The 21,337-nt window shown below is 39.1% G+C and overlaps 1 protein-coding gene across 1 annotated transcript; it reads left to right on the top strand.

Moving 5' to 3' along the window:
* Positions 1-291: 291 nt before the first annotated feature.
* LOC144050960 (chromodomain Y-like protein 2) lies at positions 292-20,952 on the top strand. The gene is made up of 7 exons (XM_077564662.1): positions 292-607; positions 6,664-7,234; positions 13,270-13,487; positions 16,055-16,227; positions 17,418-17,628; positions 17,726-17,869; positions 17,946-20,952. Exons 1-7 carry the CDS (start codon positions 584-586, stop codon positions 18,102-18,104), a joined length of 1,500 nt encoding a protein of 499 aa, XP_077420788.1. The 5' UTR covers positions 292-583; the 3' UTR covers positions 18,105-20,952.
* Positions 20,953-21,337: the final 385 nt, after the last annotated feature.

The raw sequence follows: 21,337 nt of genomic DNA, 5'->3' as shown, positions 1-21,337 counted from the left end.
AATTTTCCAAACAAGAAAAGGGTTATTGGGTTCTCCAGGGTTAAGTAGCCTATAGTTGACCATTTTATTTTGTACACAAAAATATATTGTTGCAGTACAGGCTGAATCAAAGCAACAAATTTGATTAATCAGTTTGCCCTCTAAACAATTGGATTCAAATAGTGTGTAAATATCGTGATTGTAAAAGGACCGCTTTAAAACGAGTTATTTAGAACGCGTGTTCCTAAATCAGGTCTCGTGAACAGGTGGAGTGTATCTCGACGTGGCTCAGCGTCGTCACAAGACACTCCAGTAAGGACGAGGAGGAGGTGCGCGATCATCGGCCATCCTGGCCGTGTGTAAACTCATTTTCGCCGTCGGTTGCCGGCTGAGTAAACAGCACCGCCCGGTGCTTGTTTGCTTCCAGCGCTTGAACGATCCATCGCAACGCGCCGGGCTCGATTGACACTGTCTGCTGATCTGCGTGCTGACTGCCCATCGCTCGCAATAACAAGGCTTGCTCGCTAATTCCCCGTCCAAAGAGCCTCCAAAAAAAGCCCTCGGGGCAGGCGAGAAAAGCTTGTCGCCGTGCCAGCACCCCGCTATGGCTTCGGGAGACCTTTACGAGGTAGGTTGAAGCCACGTCCACGTTATGTTCTCTGTCATTTTGACGAATATAGGAATTAGGAAGTAAAGGGGAGGGCGTCGCGTAGAGTGTGTGTGTCAAAAAAAAAAAACGGTGTCCTGAGCCCTTTTAAAGAGACGAAACTCGAGCTTTACTCGACTTTATGTCGCCCCTGAAACCGTTTCGACCATTTTCAGAGGGGTTGTTGCGAATAAGTGTGGTGTATTGGACGGGTCGAAGTGTTCGGGGTGTCGCCGAGTTGAAAGTGGTGGTAAAGTGACAGCGGACATGCTGAACGGCTGCTGAGGGGAGGGATGGTCGCGGGGGTGCGCGCACATGCCGGGAATGAGCTCCTCACATCACCGCAGTGGCAGGCCATGGATGGCACGGAAAGCCATAGGAGTTTGTTTTTATAGGGTACAGGTAGCAAAAATACCTACGGTTTATGACTCCTATACTCAGGAAAAGAACATGATTGTATCTTTTGGGGCTTGTTATGGGGGGTGGTGCCGTCAATTGTAGGATACTGTTAGAACCCTTCACACTTGACTTTTGCTTGAGAAAGAAAACACCTGTATCCGTTTGCTCCCTGAAAAGAGTCACCTTTTTTCTTTCTTTTTATTTAGTACTTCCAATGTTTCTTTTACTTTTATGGTTTAATGGGCAATAAATCAAATTGAGTCGATTCATCGACATTTCTTAAACTGAATAGTTGAAAATGAGCTAAATTTGGAAATTGTGATGCATATAAATAAATACACTTTTGTCTTCTGGATTATTAAAAGCAGTTTTTCTTTCTTTTTATTTTGTACTTCCAATGTTTCTTTTACTTTTATGGTTTAATGGGCAATAAATCAAATTGAGTCGATTCATCGACATTTCTTAAACTGAATAGTTGAAAATGAGCTAAATTTGGAAATTGTGATGCATATAAATAAATACACTTTTGTCTTCTGGATTATTAAAAGCAGTTTTTCTTTCTTTTTATTTTGTACTTCCAATGTTTCTTTTACTTTTATGGTTTAATGGGCAATAAATCAAATTTAATAAATTAATTGACATTTCTTGAACTGAATAGTTGAAAATGAGCTAAATTGTGGTACATATAAATAAATACACTCTTGTCTTCTGGTTTATTAAAAGCAGTTTTTTTCTCAGTTCTGTTATATCCAAACCTTATTGTGAATTGCAATTTTGCACAGGTGGCAGAATGCTGAATGGGTGGTTTATAAGATGTGTTTACAATGGTTACTAACTACTTAATTGTGGCATTTAAGCAAGTTATGCATAAGATATGAATAGCTATTTTTTGCACTAGTTGTGTTAAGTTTACGTTAAAACCTATTTAAAATTGGTATACTGTACACTATTGTTGTCTGAACATTCTGCACTGGCTTTATTTTATTTTACATGTTTGTTGGGGTTACTACTTAAAATCGATTAAAAACATAATCATGGAGAATGACTGAAAACAATCTAGATTTTATTTTTGGGCCCAGCCCCAGTTCCAGTTCAAGACTGCTGCACGCTTAGTAAAAGTACAGCGGTGCCATGAGATTTTTGTGACTTGACTGAGATATGAGCCATCTTGGAATGGAATAATGCCATTTTCATTTGAGATGCAGTGAGTGTTTTGTCTAACGCAGGGTTCACCGATTCCGGTCCCTGAGGTTTTAGATGTTTCCACTAGCATACCTGATTCATATAATCAGCTCATCAGCATGCCTTATAAACAATCCCGATCTTTAGTATCACGTGTGTTGGTAGGCAGAAACATCTCAAACCTGTAGGACCCTGGACCTCGAGGACCGAAATTGGTGAACATGGTCTAACGAGTGTGGGCAGTTGGGCACAAAATCAATTCAACTTGTATCTCAAGGCATCAATGTACATCATTGTACCTTTTGGGAGTCATCAATGTGGGTGGCTCCTTCTAATACTGCATGCTGTTTTTGTTCCTTCACACTTGACATTTTACAACTTGTGAACACACCTGTACTTTTTTTTTTTAAGAGCGATTAATGTTTTTTTTATATAAAGGGGACCAGTCAAGCAACATTCCAGGAAGAGCAACAGTATAATCTACAGTATGATTTCTTTGTTTTGTTTGTTTTTTTGCTTTCGACATTGAAATAGTTTAAAGCTAGGCAGATCAGCACAATTGCAAGGATTCTTCATCCCTGTTTTGTCACGTTTGCTGGCCACCTGTCGCTGGGCAGAATTCAATCATAACCGCTCCATAAGAAATTTCACCTTGACGTCACAGTACACATAGATCCGGGTGGCAAAATTCTGTTTTCCACGAAGGGGTGGTTTTAGTGTCAAACAAATCCTGTAAAACCCCTAAGTTCATTGGTGGCTGCTCTGTGCATGATGTCATCATGTTCCTCATCATGGTAGTGACTAAGCAAGATTGACATCACATGATACTAAAAACTATTAGTCATGGAATTTTTCAAGCAGCTCTGGTTAAACATGCCACGCATGTCAGAAACAAACTTCTAGATCCAGTTTGCATGTTCAAGTAGATAACGCTTATCTGGCTGCAGCAGTGACCCATGCTCTGATGCATCAGAAGAAGGTATTGACGACTCACTAGCATTTGTTTTTACAACTGCAGAAGAATTTCATGAATGTTATGTAAAATGCAAACATCATCAGTGTCAATTTGTCAAAAAGAGGATCATTCGTAATATACTCCCCACTTTGTCTTGATTGTGATCGTAGTAATTAGGGGTGAGAATCTTTGAATGTCTCACGATTTGATTCGATTCCGATTTTTGGGTGTGTGATTCGATTCAGAATCAATTTACGATTAGGAGCGATTTTTTTATTCAGAATGATTTGATTGACAATGATTTTTGCTTCAATTTATAGATGTTCAAAGAATCGTAATGATCTACTCCAGCCTGACTCGCTAATGCTAATTAGTGCTCTACTCGTGGCACTTTTATCACTCAAAAGAACGGCTCCACGCTGCAAAAAAACAACTTTTATTGGAATAACTTGATCGGGACTTTTTTCTTCTACTCTCTAATGTGGCTACAACTTGACAGTGTATCAGACCGCGTGAAACCACACTGCCCCCTAAGTGGCAAAATCGGGTACAACATGAACAGCGCTCCCAATAAAGGCACACAAACAAAGGGAAGACAGTATAAAATAATTTAAATAAAATCGATTTGGGGACATTTAAAATCGATTCTGAATCGTACTAAATGAGAATCGCGATTCTTATGAGAATCGATTTGTTGGCACACCCCTAGTAATACACTGAAGGGAAGATACAAGCTGATAGACGCAGTCGGAGTAAAAAAGGCAGGTCTCTTTGTACTCATCTGGGCATTGCTGGAACAGTGGAGCATGCATGATCTAGAAAAAAGTTTAATGTTATCTTTTTGAACTGCACAATGCATCTTTAAAGTATGTACAATAACTGGTGTACGTTCTTCTTTTTGGAACATTTACAGGTACACGTCCAAAAATTTGAATATCATTAAAAAGTTGAGTCTTTTCCGTAATTCCATTCAAAAAGTCAAACTTTCATAGATTTTAGCTTCAGGGCCCACAACGCAAGTGATTTCAAGTATTTATTAGTTTAATTTTTACATTTATTTGGGGCTTCCAGCTCAACCCATGAAAACGGGATGTCAAAAAATTTGAATAATTTGAAGAAATCCCCATGCAAACTTCCCAGTGTTTTGCATAGGAAAAAAAGTTGGATGGATGGTATTTTCAAAACGATATGTCAATCTTCAATAACCAATGTCTCGATGCGCCGTGGCATTGCCTGGGGGTCCTGGAAGCCCGGGCTTTCTTGATGCTTGCTGTCAGCTCTTTGTTTTTGGGTCTGATGGCCCTCGTTCTCCTCCTGTAAAACAGTAAGCCCATTATGCGCATGCGCGTTGTCAGATAAGCTGCTTTACTGCCCGCTTTTTTACCATTCAAAAGGCACACGTACAGAAACAACCTCTCAGGACTAACACAACTTGATTTCTCATTGCGCATGCGCGTAACAAGCTGTCGGCTTTTCAGCTCTCCGCGAGGAAAACTGGACAAATTACATAGGAATTTAAGACCAAAACAGTAGAACTAAGGACACTGACGGATAAATATTTTCAATGATTTTATTGAAGGGCTTGGGCATGCACTGCATTAATAGCTTATTATGACCGCTCGCCACTGTAAAAAGTGATATATGGTGGATGGTGGTCAACAGCAAGACTTTTTGTTTGTCATTAAAGAAACACAAGTTTGCCATCAGTGTTGATATTTCCCCTTACAATTTCTACTCAATCTCCAGTCTAACCATTTAAGATAAAAAAAGAAAGGCTCTACTACAATCCAGCATTATTGTTCAGCCTAGGGACTCTTTTTTTGGATGATCACCTAAATGTTTGGATCACTCAGGAAAACCGTTTTAAACAAAAGTGTCAAAGGGCCTTTCTGTCTTAGTTTCAAGCTGTTCCTTTTTCCAAAATGTGACACTTTGGTGTGGGCAGCAACCACGTTGAATCCATTCATCCTTGGGAATCAGGTTAAATGCTTACAACAAATGTCACAAATTAAATGACCTTTACAAAATTATTTCATTGGTGTGGCTCTATTGATAACAGTTATTTAACAAACTGAATGTTCAAGTTCAACTTCAATTTTTTGCATCCGTTTGGTGTTAAATTCTGAATATCTGTCACATTTAATGTATCTCAGACGGTGAGAGAACAATGAGCCTCAAAAGAGGAAATACATATCCAGCAACACATCTCTTTTTATCATTTATTATTCTCGCAAAGAAGGCAGTGATTCATTACGTTGCCTGCAACGAACCTCGACCACAGTTGGGGTTTGACAGGAGCAGCAATTAAAGGATCTTTGAACTGGGAGCATCAAGGAGTGACAAACAGCAGACCACAGAGGTCGGCTAACCACGCTGTGCATCATCAACAGGGCCGCTTTTCAGTTCAAAACCCACCAATTTGCCAAACTTCCTGCTTGTCGTTCTAGTGCTACTAAAGGCTAAATAAACACTCAGCTGTTTTCTATTCTCTGGAGGGAAGCTCACTGTTTCACAGTTTGTCCAACTTTGAAAGCCCGTGAGAAAAGTCTAATATTTTTATCATGTGTTACTGTAGTGGGCTACTGTAGTAACAAGAGTGTATGTGGTTGTGTTTACTTTTTGTTGCTCTGTGGCTTTATTGGAATAACTTGATCGGGACTTTTTCCTTCTACTCTCTAATGTGGCTACAACTTAACACTGTATCAGACCGCGTGAAACCACACTGCCCCTAAGTGGCAAAATCAGGTACAACATGAACAGCGCTCCCAATAAAGGCACACACAAACAAAGGGAAGACCGTATAAAATAATTTAAATAAAATCCATTTTGGGACATTTAAAATTGATTCTGAATCGTATTAAATGAGAATCACGATTCTTATGAGAATCGATTTTTTTGGCACACCCCTAGTAATACACTGAAGGGAAGATACAGGCCGATAGACGCAGTCGAAGTAAAAAAGTCAGGTCTCTTTGTACTCATCTGGGCATTGCTGGAACAGTGGAGCATGCATGATGTAGAAAAAAGTTTAATGTTATCTTTTTGAACTGCACAATGCACCTTTAAAGTATGTAGAATAACTGGTGTACGTTCTTCTTTTTTGGAACATTTACAGGTGCATGTCAAAAAATTTGAATATCATTAAAAAGTTGAATCTTTTCCGTAATTCTATTCAAAAAGTCAAACTTTCATAGATTATAGCTTCAGGGCCCACAACGCAAGTGATTTCAAGTATTTATTAGTTTATTTTTTACATTTATTGTGTTTTGCCTAGGAAAAAAAGATGGATGGATGGTATTTTCAGAACGATATGTCAATCTTCAATAACCAATGTCTCGATGCGCCGTGGCTTCATTTGCCTTTATCAATACAACAGTCTCACCTTCAAATGCCACTGTTTTTGTTTTTTCATTATCTTCCGCTTACCAGGAATGTACCTTCATATCTTAAACTTGACTTGTCACAATCTAATGTTCCTCTCCCTCTTGTCTCCTGTTTTCAGGTGGAGCATATTGTAGACAAGAGGCGGAACAAGAAGGGAAAGTGGGAGTACCTAATCAGGTGGAAGGGCTATGGAAGTAAAGAGGACACTTGGGAGCCAGAGCACCACCTCCTGCATTGCGAGGAGTTCATTGATCGCTTCAACAGCTTGCCACTGCATCCGCACAAACAGCCCAGAATTCCCAAAAGTACGGCCAATGGACAACCGGCAGAAAACCCCAAAGCTCGGTCTGAAGCGCGAAAAAAGAAAAGCAATAGTCAGGCAGCTGTCGGGGTTCGAGGAGTAACTGTTCTAGGGATTGGAAGTAGAGGGTCAGGTCATGTTCATAAACCGGGGAATGTTGGCATGGGGCCCGGCAAGCATGCTCCGCAGGACAAAATGGGCAAAGCCATGACGTTTAAAACTCCTCCAATAGGAGCCCCTCGATTTGTAGCCCAAGTGAGGGAACCTCATAACGGACTTTTGAATGGAGATGCGCAGCCACACATTTACAGGACAGTTTCAAGGTCACACAGAGCATCCTCAAACAGAGTGGATGGAGGTCTGGATGGAACGGAAAGTACTGAATTGGGTAAGAGTTTATGGAAAAAAAATTCTGGGGAAACTTTTCTAATGTAAGAATATCCTTCGAATGACTAGAAAATGTTGTACAGTAATATGCACTGTACTGTCAATACAATCACACAAGCTTGATGCTACACAATTTTATGCTCCTTTCATCTCCTCTGTAGGTCTTTGTTTTGGTTCATGCTGATTGTGATTTTCAGTCACAATGGCTTTCTGTTTCTAAAAACAACTCCAACCCTGCACCAAGTGACAAAGCTGACACGACCGAAGGCTAATAAACACGCAAACAAACAATGGATCTATACCAAACAATATATAAACGTACATTGTTATATTTTCTGGAGGTAGAGTACAGCTAAGTGCCCTTTTGGCAGCAATGTAGTCAGTTTTAAGGATTTATGGTCTGAGTTTGAGTTTTTGCGCATGGAACGCAGATCCTAAAGTTTGTGTATAACTTTGTAACGACAACATCACGGGCCAACGGGGTCTTTTTCTTCAATTTTGATGAATAGGATTTTCTTTTTCATTGATTCTAAGTCATTCCCAAAACAGCTTATTTGGAAAAGACACTGTTATTTGACCCAGATTTTTATTTTATTATTATTATTTCAATGGTCCCTATACAGGATCAGAAACAATTGGATGCTGCCGGTGAGTGGCATTTGTGACTTCCTAAGACCTTTTAGCCTGTATTATTTTTGCCCTTTGTCTTCAACATGTCCTATTTCCTTAATTCAACACATTTGCTTGTGTCATGTGACAAAAACACCTGTGCAAATTCATATTTTCCCAGTGATTTGGTTTTAAAAATGCATGAATAATTTAATAATCAAAGGGGGTGGGGGCGGGGGTGTATGGCAGAAGACCATCTGCACAGTGGAACTGATTTGTGAGTGTCAAAGTAGGTGTATAGTGTACCTACAAACTTATTGTGGTCCTGTAAATTCTTATAAGTATTACTGTCAAGGTTTGTGGGGATGGTTGGCAGAGGGTGGACCCAAATGCGGGGAAACACGACAGGGAGACATGAATGAACGGCAATGTGAGGAACTTTATTAAAACATAGGAAGTAAGGTGAGGGGACATGGACTGCACTGGACGAGAGGAGGCTAGTCGCCTTGACTGAGGCTGACTTGACTGAGGCTGCCTTGACTGAGGCTAGTCGCCTTGACTGTGGCTGCCTTGACTGAGGCTGACTTGACTGTGGCTGCCTTGACTGTGGCTGCCTTGACTGAGGCTAGTCGCCTTGACTGTGGCTGCCTTGACTGAGGCTGACTTGACTGTGGCTGCCTTGACTGAGGCTGCCTTGACTGAGGCTGACTTGACTGAGGCTGACTTGACTGAGGCTGACTTGACTGAGGCTAGTCGCCTTGACTGAGGCTGACTTGACTGAGGCTAGTCGCCTTGACTGTGGCTGCCTTGACTGTGGCTGCCTTGACTGAGGCTAGTCGCCTTGACTGAGGCTAGTCGCCTTGACTGTGGCTGACTTGACTGTGGCTGCCTTGACTGAGGCTAGTCGCCTTGACTGAGGCTAGTCGCCTTGACTGAGGCTAGTCGCCTTGACTGTGGCTGACTTGACTGTGGCTGCCTTGACTGAGGCTAGTCGCCTTGACTGAGGCTAGTCGCCTTGACTGTGGCTGACTTGGCTGTGGCTAGTCGCCTTGACTGTGGCTGACTTGACTGTGGCTGCCTTGACTGAGGCTAGTCGCCTTGACTGAGGCTAGTCGCCTTGACTGTGGCTGCCTTGACTGAGGCTGACTTGACTGTGGCTGCCTTGACTGTGGCTGCCTTGACTGAGGCTAGTCGCCTTGACTGTGGCTGACTTGACTGTGGCTGCCTTGACTGAGGCTGCCTTGACTGTGGCTGCCTTGACTGAGGCTAGTCGCCTTGACTGTGGCTGCCTTGACTGAGGCTGACTTGACTGTGGCTGCCTTGACTGTGGCTGCCTTGACTGAGGCTGACTTGACTGAGGCTAGTCGCCTTGACTGTGGCTGCCTTGACTGTGGCTGCCTTGACTGAGGCTGCCTTGACTGTGGCTGCCTTGACTGAGGCTAGTCGCCTTGACTGTGGCTGCCTTGACTGAGGCTAGTCGCCTTGATTGAGGCTAGTCGCCTTGACTGAGGCTAGTTGCCTTGACTGTGGCTGCCTTGACTGAGGCTGACTTGACTGTGGCTGCCTTGACTGAGGCTGACTTGACTGAGGCTGCCTTGACTGAGGCTAGTCGCCTTGACTGTGGCTACCTTGACTGAGGCTAGTCGCCTTGACTGTGGCTGCCTTGACTTTGGCTGGGCGACTTAACTGAGACGAAGATGACTTAACTGACGTGGGCGACTAGACCGAGACCAAGACAAAGACGACTTTACTGTGATGAGGGCTTAGCTTGATGCGACGAGAAACACAGACTCCCACACAGACTGGACTGAAAGCTTACTGTACACTCTTGTTCAAATACCAGATTTCACTTAAAATCTCCCAATCACGTGAATTTTTTTTTTGTTATGGACCAATGAAACAAAGGTTGAACTTTTTGTCCATAATTCCAAAAGGTATGTTTTGTGTTAACGCAACTTTACTCATCACCAGAAGAATATCATAACAAGGGAAGCGTGCTAGTGGCAGCATCATGAACAGGGGCAGGTTTCGTCAAGGTGTAGAGGATTATGAAATGTTCCAAATAGCAATCATGTTGGCACCGAACTTTCAGACTAGCCTACTAGAGCATCTGAAGTGTATTTAACTCATTCACTGCCATTGAAGGCTATAGACGTCAAAAATTGATTTGAACTATTTCTATTAGTTTCGCATTTTTTTCCACTTTTGTTAACAAGAGTATGAAAACCTAGAATTTTTTTACTGTACATTTAGAACAGATACAAAATTTGTGATTAATCGTGCGTTAACTAGCGATTAATTAAAAATTTGAATCGTCTGACACTCCTAATTTTTAATAGTCTTTTCTTCTTTTTTTATTAGGGGCATACAATTTTTTATTGTAATTAATCACATAACTTCACTAGTTAACTCACTATTAATCACAAATTTTGTATCTGTTCTAAATGTACAGTAAATGTTTTTTTATAGGTTTTCCTACTCTTGTTAACAAAAGTAGAAAAAAAATATAAAACCAATAAATACTTCAAATGAATTTTTGACGTCTATAGCCGTCAATGGCAGTGAATGAGTTAAGGATGGATGGATGTTTTTATTTACAGGTTATAGATCACTTTAATGGTGGAAAAAGGTTTTAAACATTTAATCTTGGTCTAATTTTTATATCACAAAAATGGCATTCGAACACGTCGTGTAGCCTATACTTTTTTTAAATCCACTGTAGAAGGATCCTACCATGGTTCTTTGCCACAGTAGCTGATAACGCCTTCGACTAGGACTACCAGGTCACAGTCCAGAGCCCACACTGCCTTGGTTAATCATTTACAGTATATCATTTCATAATGCCATATCCAATTGAAAAGAGACAATTCAGACCATTAAACTGCCATGCATTCATATGCGCCAGCTACGGCTGCTTGATGTCTATAATGAGAAGACACAACACAACGTGGTTAACAGTAGATGGTTATTAGTTACATTGCTCAAATAGTGGCCCCCAATCTAATTGACATACTTTTTCAATTAATTGCCTAATATGGTATCCACGTGAAACCAACAAGCACCTCAAACAGCTGGCTCCTTTTTACTATCCATCCAACCCACCTGACCCATTTTCTGCAGTAGAATTAAGACTTTGTTGGTACCTATTTTGCTAACCAAAATAGCAGTGCCTACCAAGATGTGAACATTATCTCACACATTGTTTTAAAGCTCCATGGACAGTATTGATTCCTTCTGATATGAAGAGATGGTGATTAGTTCCACTTGACACACCAATCATTGTCCGATCTGCAAGAAATGCGGTACAGTAGCACTATCATAATTTTGTTGTTTTAGAGGGCTTCATGTCACCGTTAAGGCAAATTAAAATACATTTAAAAATCTAAATAATGTGTCTGTACTGAGCATTTCTGAAAACCTCTTCAGAAATCACACATGTTTAAGAATCCCCGGCTACAAATGTAAGATGGTGGCTAGCACACTGGCAGCTATTATTGATGCTAATCTGCTAATCCTCGAAAGACTCTCAGCTCACCTCACTTAGTTCTCTCAGCGCCATCCATTATCCCGCTGCTGTGACAGTGCAGGCTAATAAGAGTGTCTCTGATTGTGCACACACACATCCACAGTACACCTAAAAAAACGACTGTGAATGAATGCAGTAGATTGTGTCTGTTATTAATTATTCCATAGGCAGGCTCTATGAAGCAGTGTATTAACATATATACTTTTATTTATTTATTTATTTAAATAAATAAATAAACATCTGAGCTGCCCTCAAGCTTCCTCTTTGGAGATCAACCTAACCAGATGTTTAATGTCAATCACGTCAATCACGAGTGTAAAGTCCAATTAACTGTTTTTACGCTTGGATTATTCAGTACAATGATTTATAAAGACTTTTGAAATACAATTAAAATATAATTACTTTTTTTTTTTAACATTATATTATAAATATTCATTTATTTGTCTTCGAACCCTTAGAAAATCCACACAAGGCGATCATACAAAAAAGAAAGAGCTGAGTCGAGATTGTGAGGCAGGCGTATAACCACACCGTCCCAAATCTTGGCCCGATTTTGATGATTCGGAAGGCGGGGATACTTTTTTTTAATTTTATTTTTTTTACTAATATTCCTGTAATGTTTACAAACATTGATTTTATTATATTAAAACAATTCATAGCCTCTGCAATTGTCAGCAATAGTTGACTATTTCCACAACAATGGAGTTTATTATTAAATGAGCTTAATATTTATTTCAAAACACTATTCCCTACTAAATTATTTTTTCTTTTTAAATAAAAGATTATGCAGGAGATTTCCTGAAATATTAACAACATATGGAGTTCTGTGTTAGTCTGCTCCTTCACTTCCTTTTCAAATTACATTGCAAACAACCATTTAAATCCAGTTAGGTACACTCAAAGAAAAGTACAGGCAATTACGCATTTTTATTTATATATTAATTTTTTTAGAAGATCCTCAGGGAGCCACTAAATATAGCCACTTGTGACTTCAGAGCCGCAGGTTGCAGAACCCTGTCCAAGACGAAAGCATTCAACTTCAATATTTGTTGAAATAAATTATTTAATTTGACAGTAATATGTTATTTCTTTTCCCATTACAATTTACAAATAAATGGTATAATCAACTTAGGTAGCAGGGTGGCTGCATTATGTTCAACAGTGGAGGAGAAGATTGAGCATGGAGAGTTTGGAATTGACTGTTGATTGGATGGATAGGGAGATGGAGTCCCACCAACGATGCAAAAAAAAAAAAATAAATCTTCGATTTGACTCATGCAGACATGAGATAATTTGGGATGATTAAACCCCCTGATGGGCAGCAAACTTCGTAATGATTAAACAAAATAAAATGAGGTTCAAGTTAGAAGGAATCTTGGTTAGAAGAATTTTACAAGAAATATAGATTTTTGTAGTGTCCTACTAAGAAATGAAGGTAGTTCCCTAATGCAAAAAAAAAAAAGTAGTGTTCCCGGTTGAAGCATAAATAAACATTTTCGGCTGACCTATTCCCCCAAATATTTCATGAAAAACTTTGCTTCTGTTTTCTGCTTGATTTGGAATTGGGTCATGAAAGCAGGCTAAATAGTGTAAAAGCCAAGTGTCCCATCTCCCAGGTAACACACTCTCGCACCAGCGTCTCCTGAGGGACCACTAGGCGTTCCCTGGCCAAACAAGCTCATATCTTCCCCGAGGTCTTCAACTATTTGGACATGCCCCCAAACACCTCCAGTGAAAGGCTGTCATCATCTAGGGCAATACTTTGTTTATGGGCATCATCCAGTATGTTCGAAAAATATACAGTATGAAGTATGGTTTCATACAGCTTGTCATTTTTTTTTTAATTTAGTATCGTATGTGTACAAGATAATTGACCTGCTTTGCCATCTTCCCTCTGTCAGGCTCTCCTCTGGCCAATGGCAAGCTGCATCTGCACAGCTCAGTCAAACGCAAGCTGGCGGAAGAGAAGTGCTACGTGTTTGACAAGCGGCTCAGGTACAATGTGCGACAGAACGAGAGCAACTGTCGATTTCGGGACATCGTAGTCCGCAAGGAGGACGGCTTCACGCATGTCCTCCTCTCCAGCCAAACAACAGACAACAACGCTCTGACGCCAGAGGTGGGAACGACACACAGGGAATGAGGACGTTAATGTTATCTTAACTTGTGCTTTGACGTATTCATCACATTTTTTTCAAGGCGGCAATCATAACTTTACACAGAGACTGATATACTGTGCTAGAATAATTGTGTCCTTTATTCCCCGCAAACAGCAATCAACACACTTCAACGCTAAGCAGCATAATATAATCATCATCAGCGCTTACCTTGACACTAGACCGGAGAACCGACGGTCCGGGTAGAACGAGCTGCTTAACGGCTGGGCGAACGTACGCTTCCCTCAGCTGACTCTACCCAAACCGCGTGCCGCTCCATCTTTTATTCTTTAACAAGTAGAGATGAGCGTGAGAAGCCGGGCTGGCCAAGCCCTCTTCCAGGCACCCTCCCTATGAGTCGTGTCCTGCTTCGAAAACATGTTTCTGAAATAGGGAGGACTGCAGGTGTCCTGCTTCGAAAACATGTTTTTGAAACAGGGAGGTCTGCAGTATAAACAAGGCATTCAACTTAAGAGTTCCCAGGCTCGATTCCGCCCCTGTGCTTTACAACAGTTCAGAACAACAACATATCCTCATATAAGAGGTTACAGGAGGACATATCAAACCATGGTTATTTTTCATTCACTTGTTTTAGGTAAAAGTACAATGAATAAAAAATTGTTGTTTTGTACGTCTTTACTAATTCCTGATATTTTAAGAAACCATTATTCTCTATTTGATAAAGCTTTCCATCTGTAGTAAGGGTTCAAAAGAACCTTGCTGTATATACCTCACTAAAACATGGGCGTTCATTTGCTTTAGAGCTCAAACTTTGGAATTAAAATTGCAGAGGAAGCTTAGAAACGCTTTCAAATTAATAAAATGACTCAATTGAAAAAGTTCACTAGAAGTTGTGAGGTGATCCACTTGGAACTTTCTATATACTCTTGTGCTATACCAGCAGTTAAGAAAAAAAATTGAACTTTTTTTTATTTAAGGCTTGAAGCGGGCCGGTACTTTCATTCAATTGAGTAGAATGCATTGTAAAATCCAGATCATGACTGGTGCAATGCATACATTACAAACAATGATGCCTTTCTTCACTCGAAATATTTTGTTCAACGCACTGAAATATTAGTAATTTTATTTATTTATTTTGACATACTGTACGTCCATCCCTCTGTGTTCTGATTAAAAACTAAATCAGCATTCACTTCTGTCCTTCAAAGAACGCAAATAACATTTGGCCATATTATTTGAGCAGGATTTTGATTCACCTGGACAGAACAAGCCATAAAAGCATAACACCCAGTTAGGTTAAAATTGTGTGCAGATGATGGGCCAAATAAAATATTGATACAGATGTTGCCTTATTAAGATGGTTTAATAATAATAATAAACAAAAACAAGCAAATATTTGAGGCCCTGTAATTAGCCCAATGCTATTAGTGTTATTGAGTTAAATTAATATATTAGCTATAGTATTTACTTACCATATCTATAGTGTCTTTAGTTTCTTTTAATTTTTTGGTCTTCTGAATGTTTTTTTTTTCTTTCTCTTTCTTCCTTAACGACTGTATGTTGAAAGTAGCACCAGGAATATATTGTGTTTGTGTGTGTATGTGTACATGTGGAGTAGGATAAGTGTACGTGTATATATCTGTAGGTTATGTGAATATGTATGTTTCTAACAACTAATAACTAATAATATGTTTTTAACCTCCTCCTACCCCTTTTGAACATATAAACTCTTTTCTTTCTTCCTATTCTTGTTTTCTTTTTTACTTCAATTTATATTTTAGACTTGTAATGTGTTTTCTTGGTGTTTATGTGTTCAATAAAGAACCAAAGTATCGTAACAAGTAACAAGTATATACAGTATGTGTGTATATATATATATATATATATATATATATATATATATATATATATATATACTGTGTATATATTAGTAGTGCTGTCAAAGTTAAAGCGTTAACTGATTAATTAATCACAAAAAATTATTGCATTAATCATGAATTATTGCAGATTAATTGCATTTTAAATTTTAACCATAGATTATCCTTTAGCGTGACAGCGGATGGCTAAGTTTAAGGTAGCACAGGTTGTGTTTGAGCAATAAACATAATTTCATGCATTAAAGTAAAGCGTTTAATGAATGTTTGCGTATCACATTTAGAATATTTGTTTATGTCAAAATATCGGGGTTGTTTCCATTTTAAATTACGCAAGTAATTAACTGATTAGGAAAAAGAGGAGGATGAGCGTGTGCAGTGGATCAAAAAATGTTGAAAACGTCCTCATGACATTAAATGTCAAAAGAATGAACACATAACCGGTGCTCTTCAAATTTGGCGGGGAAAAAATGTAGATAAAAAAGTATTTTTTATTAAGCGATTAATCGTGATTAATCTAAATTCTAAAATGTGATTAATCTGATTAAAAAATGTAATCGTTTGACAGCTCTAATATATATATATATATATATATATATATATATATATATATATATATATATTTTTAGCTGTGGTTTAAGATGGTAACATGATAAGTATGTTTATTTCACACCTGTCCTTGCGTTGCTTTTCAGATAATGAAGGAGGTGTGTCGGGCTCTGGGTAACGCAGCGGCCGATGACAGTAAACTGTTATTGCTCAGCTCTGTGGGAACTATCTTCTGCAGTGGGATAGAGCCATCCTACCTCATTGGCCGTCTGTCCACCGACCGCAGGAAAGAAAGCAGTCGCATTGCAGATGCCGTAAGGTAAGTTAGGGCTCCATTTCTACTGAAAATGGCTTTTCTCATATAGTAGCTGGAGACGTCATTTGGGTTAGTTGTTTATGAACACACCATACACAAAGTGCGCTGTGTTCTTAAGGTGCTTTCACTCCAGCACAACTGAATTCATTTTGGTCAAGTTAGTTTACAGATGGCATGTAAAAACATTCAACCGTTCATTGGCACATCTTTGGTTTAGCACGTCTGCTATTAGCTAAAAGCTTCTTTTCACTGCACAAGGACAATGTACTGTAATGTTGAGTAGTTCTACTGTAATGTTTATCGTAGCCTGCTAGACTTTGATAGCCTGGTAAGCCACACCCACTTTCTTGAAAAAGGAAGTGCGTGTTGATAGGCGTTCATAGACAGTGATTCAGCACCCTGCCGAAAACAGGCCGACTAATCAAATTTGTCTATTAGCGAGACATCGTTTTAACAGCGGCGAGCTTACGGATGAATCTTCAAGTTTTCCCCACAACGACGACATAAGTCATTCACTATTGTCTCTCTTTGGCTAGTAGCCATGTTGGATTTTTACTTTGTCTCCGGAAAGAAAGAAAAAGACTTCGCTTTTCTGACGTCTCTTCGCTCATTGGTTCATTCCACTGTCTGTTAGCTCAGGTTTGCCCCGCCTCAGAAATGTGACTGATAGGGCGGGTTGACCAGACTCACTTTCCGGCAAAGCCGCGAGTGAGTCTGGATTTCCAGGCTAAGATTTTCCAGGTAACTATTAAAGTTGTCAACAAATGCCAGTTTTGCCTGATCTTGTGTTTGATTTTCTGACTGCTGCTTTAGCATACTGAATTTACCTTCAATTAGCAGCCTGGTTTGAAAACAGCATGTTGTTTTCTGACCTGATGTTTGAGACAATGTCTGGCGTTGGTCTTCTTTTATTATTAATTAGATCCTGTTTCAATTGGTAGTCCAGTTTTGGAAGTCAGTTGTTCTCACAAAATCTCCTGAACCTCCCCATTGACACCTCTTCAATTTGCCTGATTTTTATTCGATTCTATCTTTGGATTCCTTCATTTGACATTACAAGGCACTAATAGAATACAATCAGAAAAATTAAAGAGGTGTCACTGGGGCGGTTCTGGCGATAAGATGTGCTAAGTCGAAATTGTCATTGTTGTGTAAACATGTCCTAAAATGTGACTGCTCTGTACCTCATCCAGAGACTTTGTGTTGGCGTTCATACGCTTCAAAAAGCCCATCGTGGTGGCAATCAACGGACCCGCCCTGGGCTTGGGGGCTTTCATCTTGCCCCTGTGTGATGTGGTGTGGGCCAGTGAGAGAGCCTGGTTCCAGACTCCTTGCGCGGCCCTCCACCTCACCCCCTCTGGATGCTCCTCTTACACTTTCCCGCAAATCCTCGGTGTGGCTTTGGTGAGTCCAAGCAAATCTTATTAGGCCCGACTCCAGTTTATGTTAAAACCCTCCTACAAATATGACTTCTTCTTTTTTTTTCTTGTCCAAATGGCAGGCCAATGAGATGCTGTTCTGTGGTAGAAAGCTGACAGCTCAAGAAGCGTGCAATCGAGGTCTGGTGTCGCAGGTATTCTGGCCAACCACGTTTAATCAGGAAGTCATGCTACGTGTGAAGGAGATGGCGTCGTGCAACGCTGCGGTGCGTGCCAAGGCGGAGCCACAAGGTCTTTGTTTGTCTTCAAGAACTGAACAAACCTCCTTTCTTTGCCCAATAGGTTCTAGAAGAATCCAAATGCCTGGTGAGGAGCATCCTCCTCCGTGTTCTGGAGGAAGTCAACGAGAAGGAGTGTCAGATGCTGAAACAGCTGTGGTGTTCCACTAAAGGACTCGAGGCGCTCTTCAGCTACCTACACAACAAAGCGTGTGAGAAGTGACCTCAAACTGAAGAAACAGTTGAAATGTTGGCCTTTGTTTCCGTCCCATCAGCAGAGAAGAAGCCCGGGGTTGAGTTTACTCCCAACAAGACCTTCTTGATCAGGTTTTTAAAAGACATTTTGAAATTGGAATGTCCAGATGTTGAGTCTCTGTTCAAGATGTAGAAAAGGACCAAAAGTGCATTAGTTTCACATGAACTGGATTCTCAGAGGAAGTACAGTTTGTTTCTGTACCAATGTGAGAATCAATCCGGATTTAGTTGGGGGGAATTGATGTCTGATTGCACATAACAAAGTGATAATATATATGAATGTATATATACATATTTGCGTGCAAAAGCTAAGCTTTGTATATAAGATCTTTATTTTAGTTGCCTGGTGTTTTAAAGTGAAAACCAATGTTTGCATGAGTACACTGTTTATTTATCCTTAACTTGTACATTCCTCTCAGGCTACCTAAATGTTCTTGTGGTCAGCGTATCGGTTCCAGCATCTACACTAAACGTGAGTTTTTGTAGGCGGAGTAATCGATCAATTGGTAATTGAGAATTCTGCTGATTGTGTGGAATCGGCACACCAGCTATGTGAAGTTAATAGCTTACTTTATTCACTTAACGTTCACTATTCAGTTAAAGCGGAGCAGATAAATGAATCGGTAAAATGGTGACAAAAGCATGACATTTGGTAGCTTTACTCTCACTCTTTTCAAAAATACCACATAAAATTACAAGATGTCCACCCAAAAATGTGTTTTCTTTGTATAACTCGAAATACATGTATTTTAAGCCACGTAAATGTACTGACGCTGAATATTAAGTTGAGTATTGAGCAGTGTCATGAGATGCATGACTGGTGAGGCGCTGACTCCTTTGGTATCGGATAGAAAAAATATGAACCCAAAATAGAAGATCAGCCTATATTAATTATGACCTTAATTGAAATATTTGTTTTTCAAAAACCTTCTAATGATGCTTCAATTAATTTTACAGTGTTCAACAATGTAATAGTAAGAAAAAGAAAATAATATTTCACGCACACACGCACGCACACACACACACACACACACACACACACACATACATACATACAAAAAAAATATATATATATATATATATATATATATATATATATATATATATATACACATAAAAGGGAGAACAATGATGATGACATGTCAAATGATCAATACTGAGCTCTCCCCAAAAAAAAAAATAATAATAATAATAATATTTCATGTAAGGTCAAGGTTGTTGTTGTTTTTATTAAATTCAAAAGCATTTGGCCATAACTTTATATTTAATGTTGTGAAAGTCCCAATTTTAAAATAACCCACGTTTCTGGTATCAGAACTACTTATTCATTGCATATCTGTTGTTTCCTACAAACCAATCCGTGTCAAAATCGGTAAAGAATTTGACGAGTTATGATGAATTTATTTGACCAAAATGTACACAATAGCCATATTCATATGTGACTTTATTACATTTATACATCTCGAAAAATAGCCATCCATCCATTATCCAAACCGTCAATATATATATATATATTTTTTTTTACTTTTGCATAACTCATAAACAACATAAATAGCTTTTTTTATTCTGTTAAAGTACTTATATACTCTACCTGGATACAGTAATAGATACAGACTTATACTTGGTACCAAAATATCCCCAATGCCAAACTTACAATTTAACTTCAGCACATTTATGTGGCTTAAAATCAATATATTTCGATTCGAAAAGGAAATAAGTTTTTAGGCCGACATTCTGAATTTTGGGGCTGATTGTGTCACGTTTTGAACAATTCTTGCTCTCGGCATTGCAATTACCTGCTCTACAAATTTGGGTTCTTTTCAGTCTCTACAAAACACACTAGAAATGGGTTCTTGTTCTGTCCGTGTGTCTGTCAATGGCGTAGACATAGAAAACACTGGAAGTCTAGCGAACGCTTTTGTCCACGCTTAGTTATAATTCATTTACAGCCTGTAGTGTAAGATCAAGAATGAAAGGATTTGCACTGGATTCCAAGGAAACATGTCCAAATCACATGGCTTCCAGGTTTAAACAGGTTTGAAACGTATGTACAATCATTATATTTATTGACAGTCTGTTATATTTTTTTTAACTGATTATCAAGTAATCCATTTGTGGTTCTACTAATTGTCAGTGCTCCATGTTGTGAGTCGCTCAACGGAATTTCGGTATCAGCACGTGATGACTGAAGAGAGGTTCTATTTTGATGTGTCATGTTTAAGATTTATTTAGTTATACCAAAAATATGAGCTATGTGGAAACTTTGGTGTAGCAAAACAAAATGAAATGCAGTACTATAGATCGAGAACACGTAGACTATCGTACTTGTAACTTGTTGCATGTGTGTGAGATACTGTAAATACTGTGAATGTGTGGCCTGTTTTTTCTGGGTATATTTTGTACCTGCATTGTAAGTAGCATTTGAAGGTGTTGGTGGATGTTTATTTTTGTATTTATTCAAGAAAATGTGTGCTTTGCTCCTCACACACCCTAATTTGAAGTAACACGTTATTAATCATTTGAAATGAAATTTTTTGAACAGAAGAAGTTTGCAAAGTGGCTAAATGATTTAAAAGTCGCGCTATTCATTTTAGATCTGACTATAATTTCCGAGAGTAAATGCTACTGTGCATATAATAATGTGATGTTCACCATTGAGATAAACAATCTTTTGTGAAGTTGTCAAGGCATGTCAACTCATTTCATGTTGTGTTTTTGAGCAAATTATTCATTTATAAGGCAATTGCAGATGAATGTTATCAAGATATGCCCCTCACCCCAAAAACATAAATAAAATAAAAGCGCACTTAAACAAAGTTTAGGACTTGATTTAAGTTATTGTGTGTGGTTTGTAGTTTGACGTGGTGAGAAATGAGAGCCATAAAAATATTATGACCCTTGTCAGGTATCAAGGCACAGTTTTTGATACAGTGCTTCTCACAAAAAAGGTGTACCTAATAAAGTGGATAGTAAGTGTCCAGATATCTGGCAGTTTCATTATCATTTAAATATTGTCGCTACCAAGTATGCAGGGGAATTAATACATTCACATCGACATTGCATTTGATACACACAAAAAGGTTTTGTAGTTGCATGCCTGGTGAGATTTGTCACCAGTTCATAATGCCCGTGAATGAGCCAGCCATTTTTATGTATGTATAAGCAGGGTTGGGAGGGTTACTTTTAAAATGTAATCCATTA

This window comes from Vanacampus margaritifer, chromosome 4 (genome assembly GCF_051991255.1).
Source record: "Vanacampus margaritifer isolate UIUO_Vmar chromosome 4, RoL_Vmar_1.0, whole genome shotgun sequence".
NCBI classification, from domain to species: Eukaryota; Metazoa; Chordata; class Actinopteri; order Syngnathiformes; family Syngnathidae; genus Vanacampus; species Vanacampus margaritifer.
The sequence above is the reverse complement of the archived record's forward strand: the minus strand, read 5'-3'. Positions and strand labels throughout refer to the sequence as shown.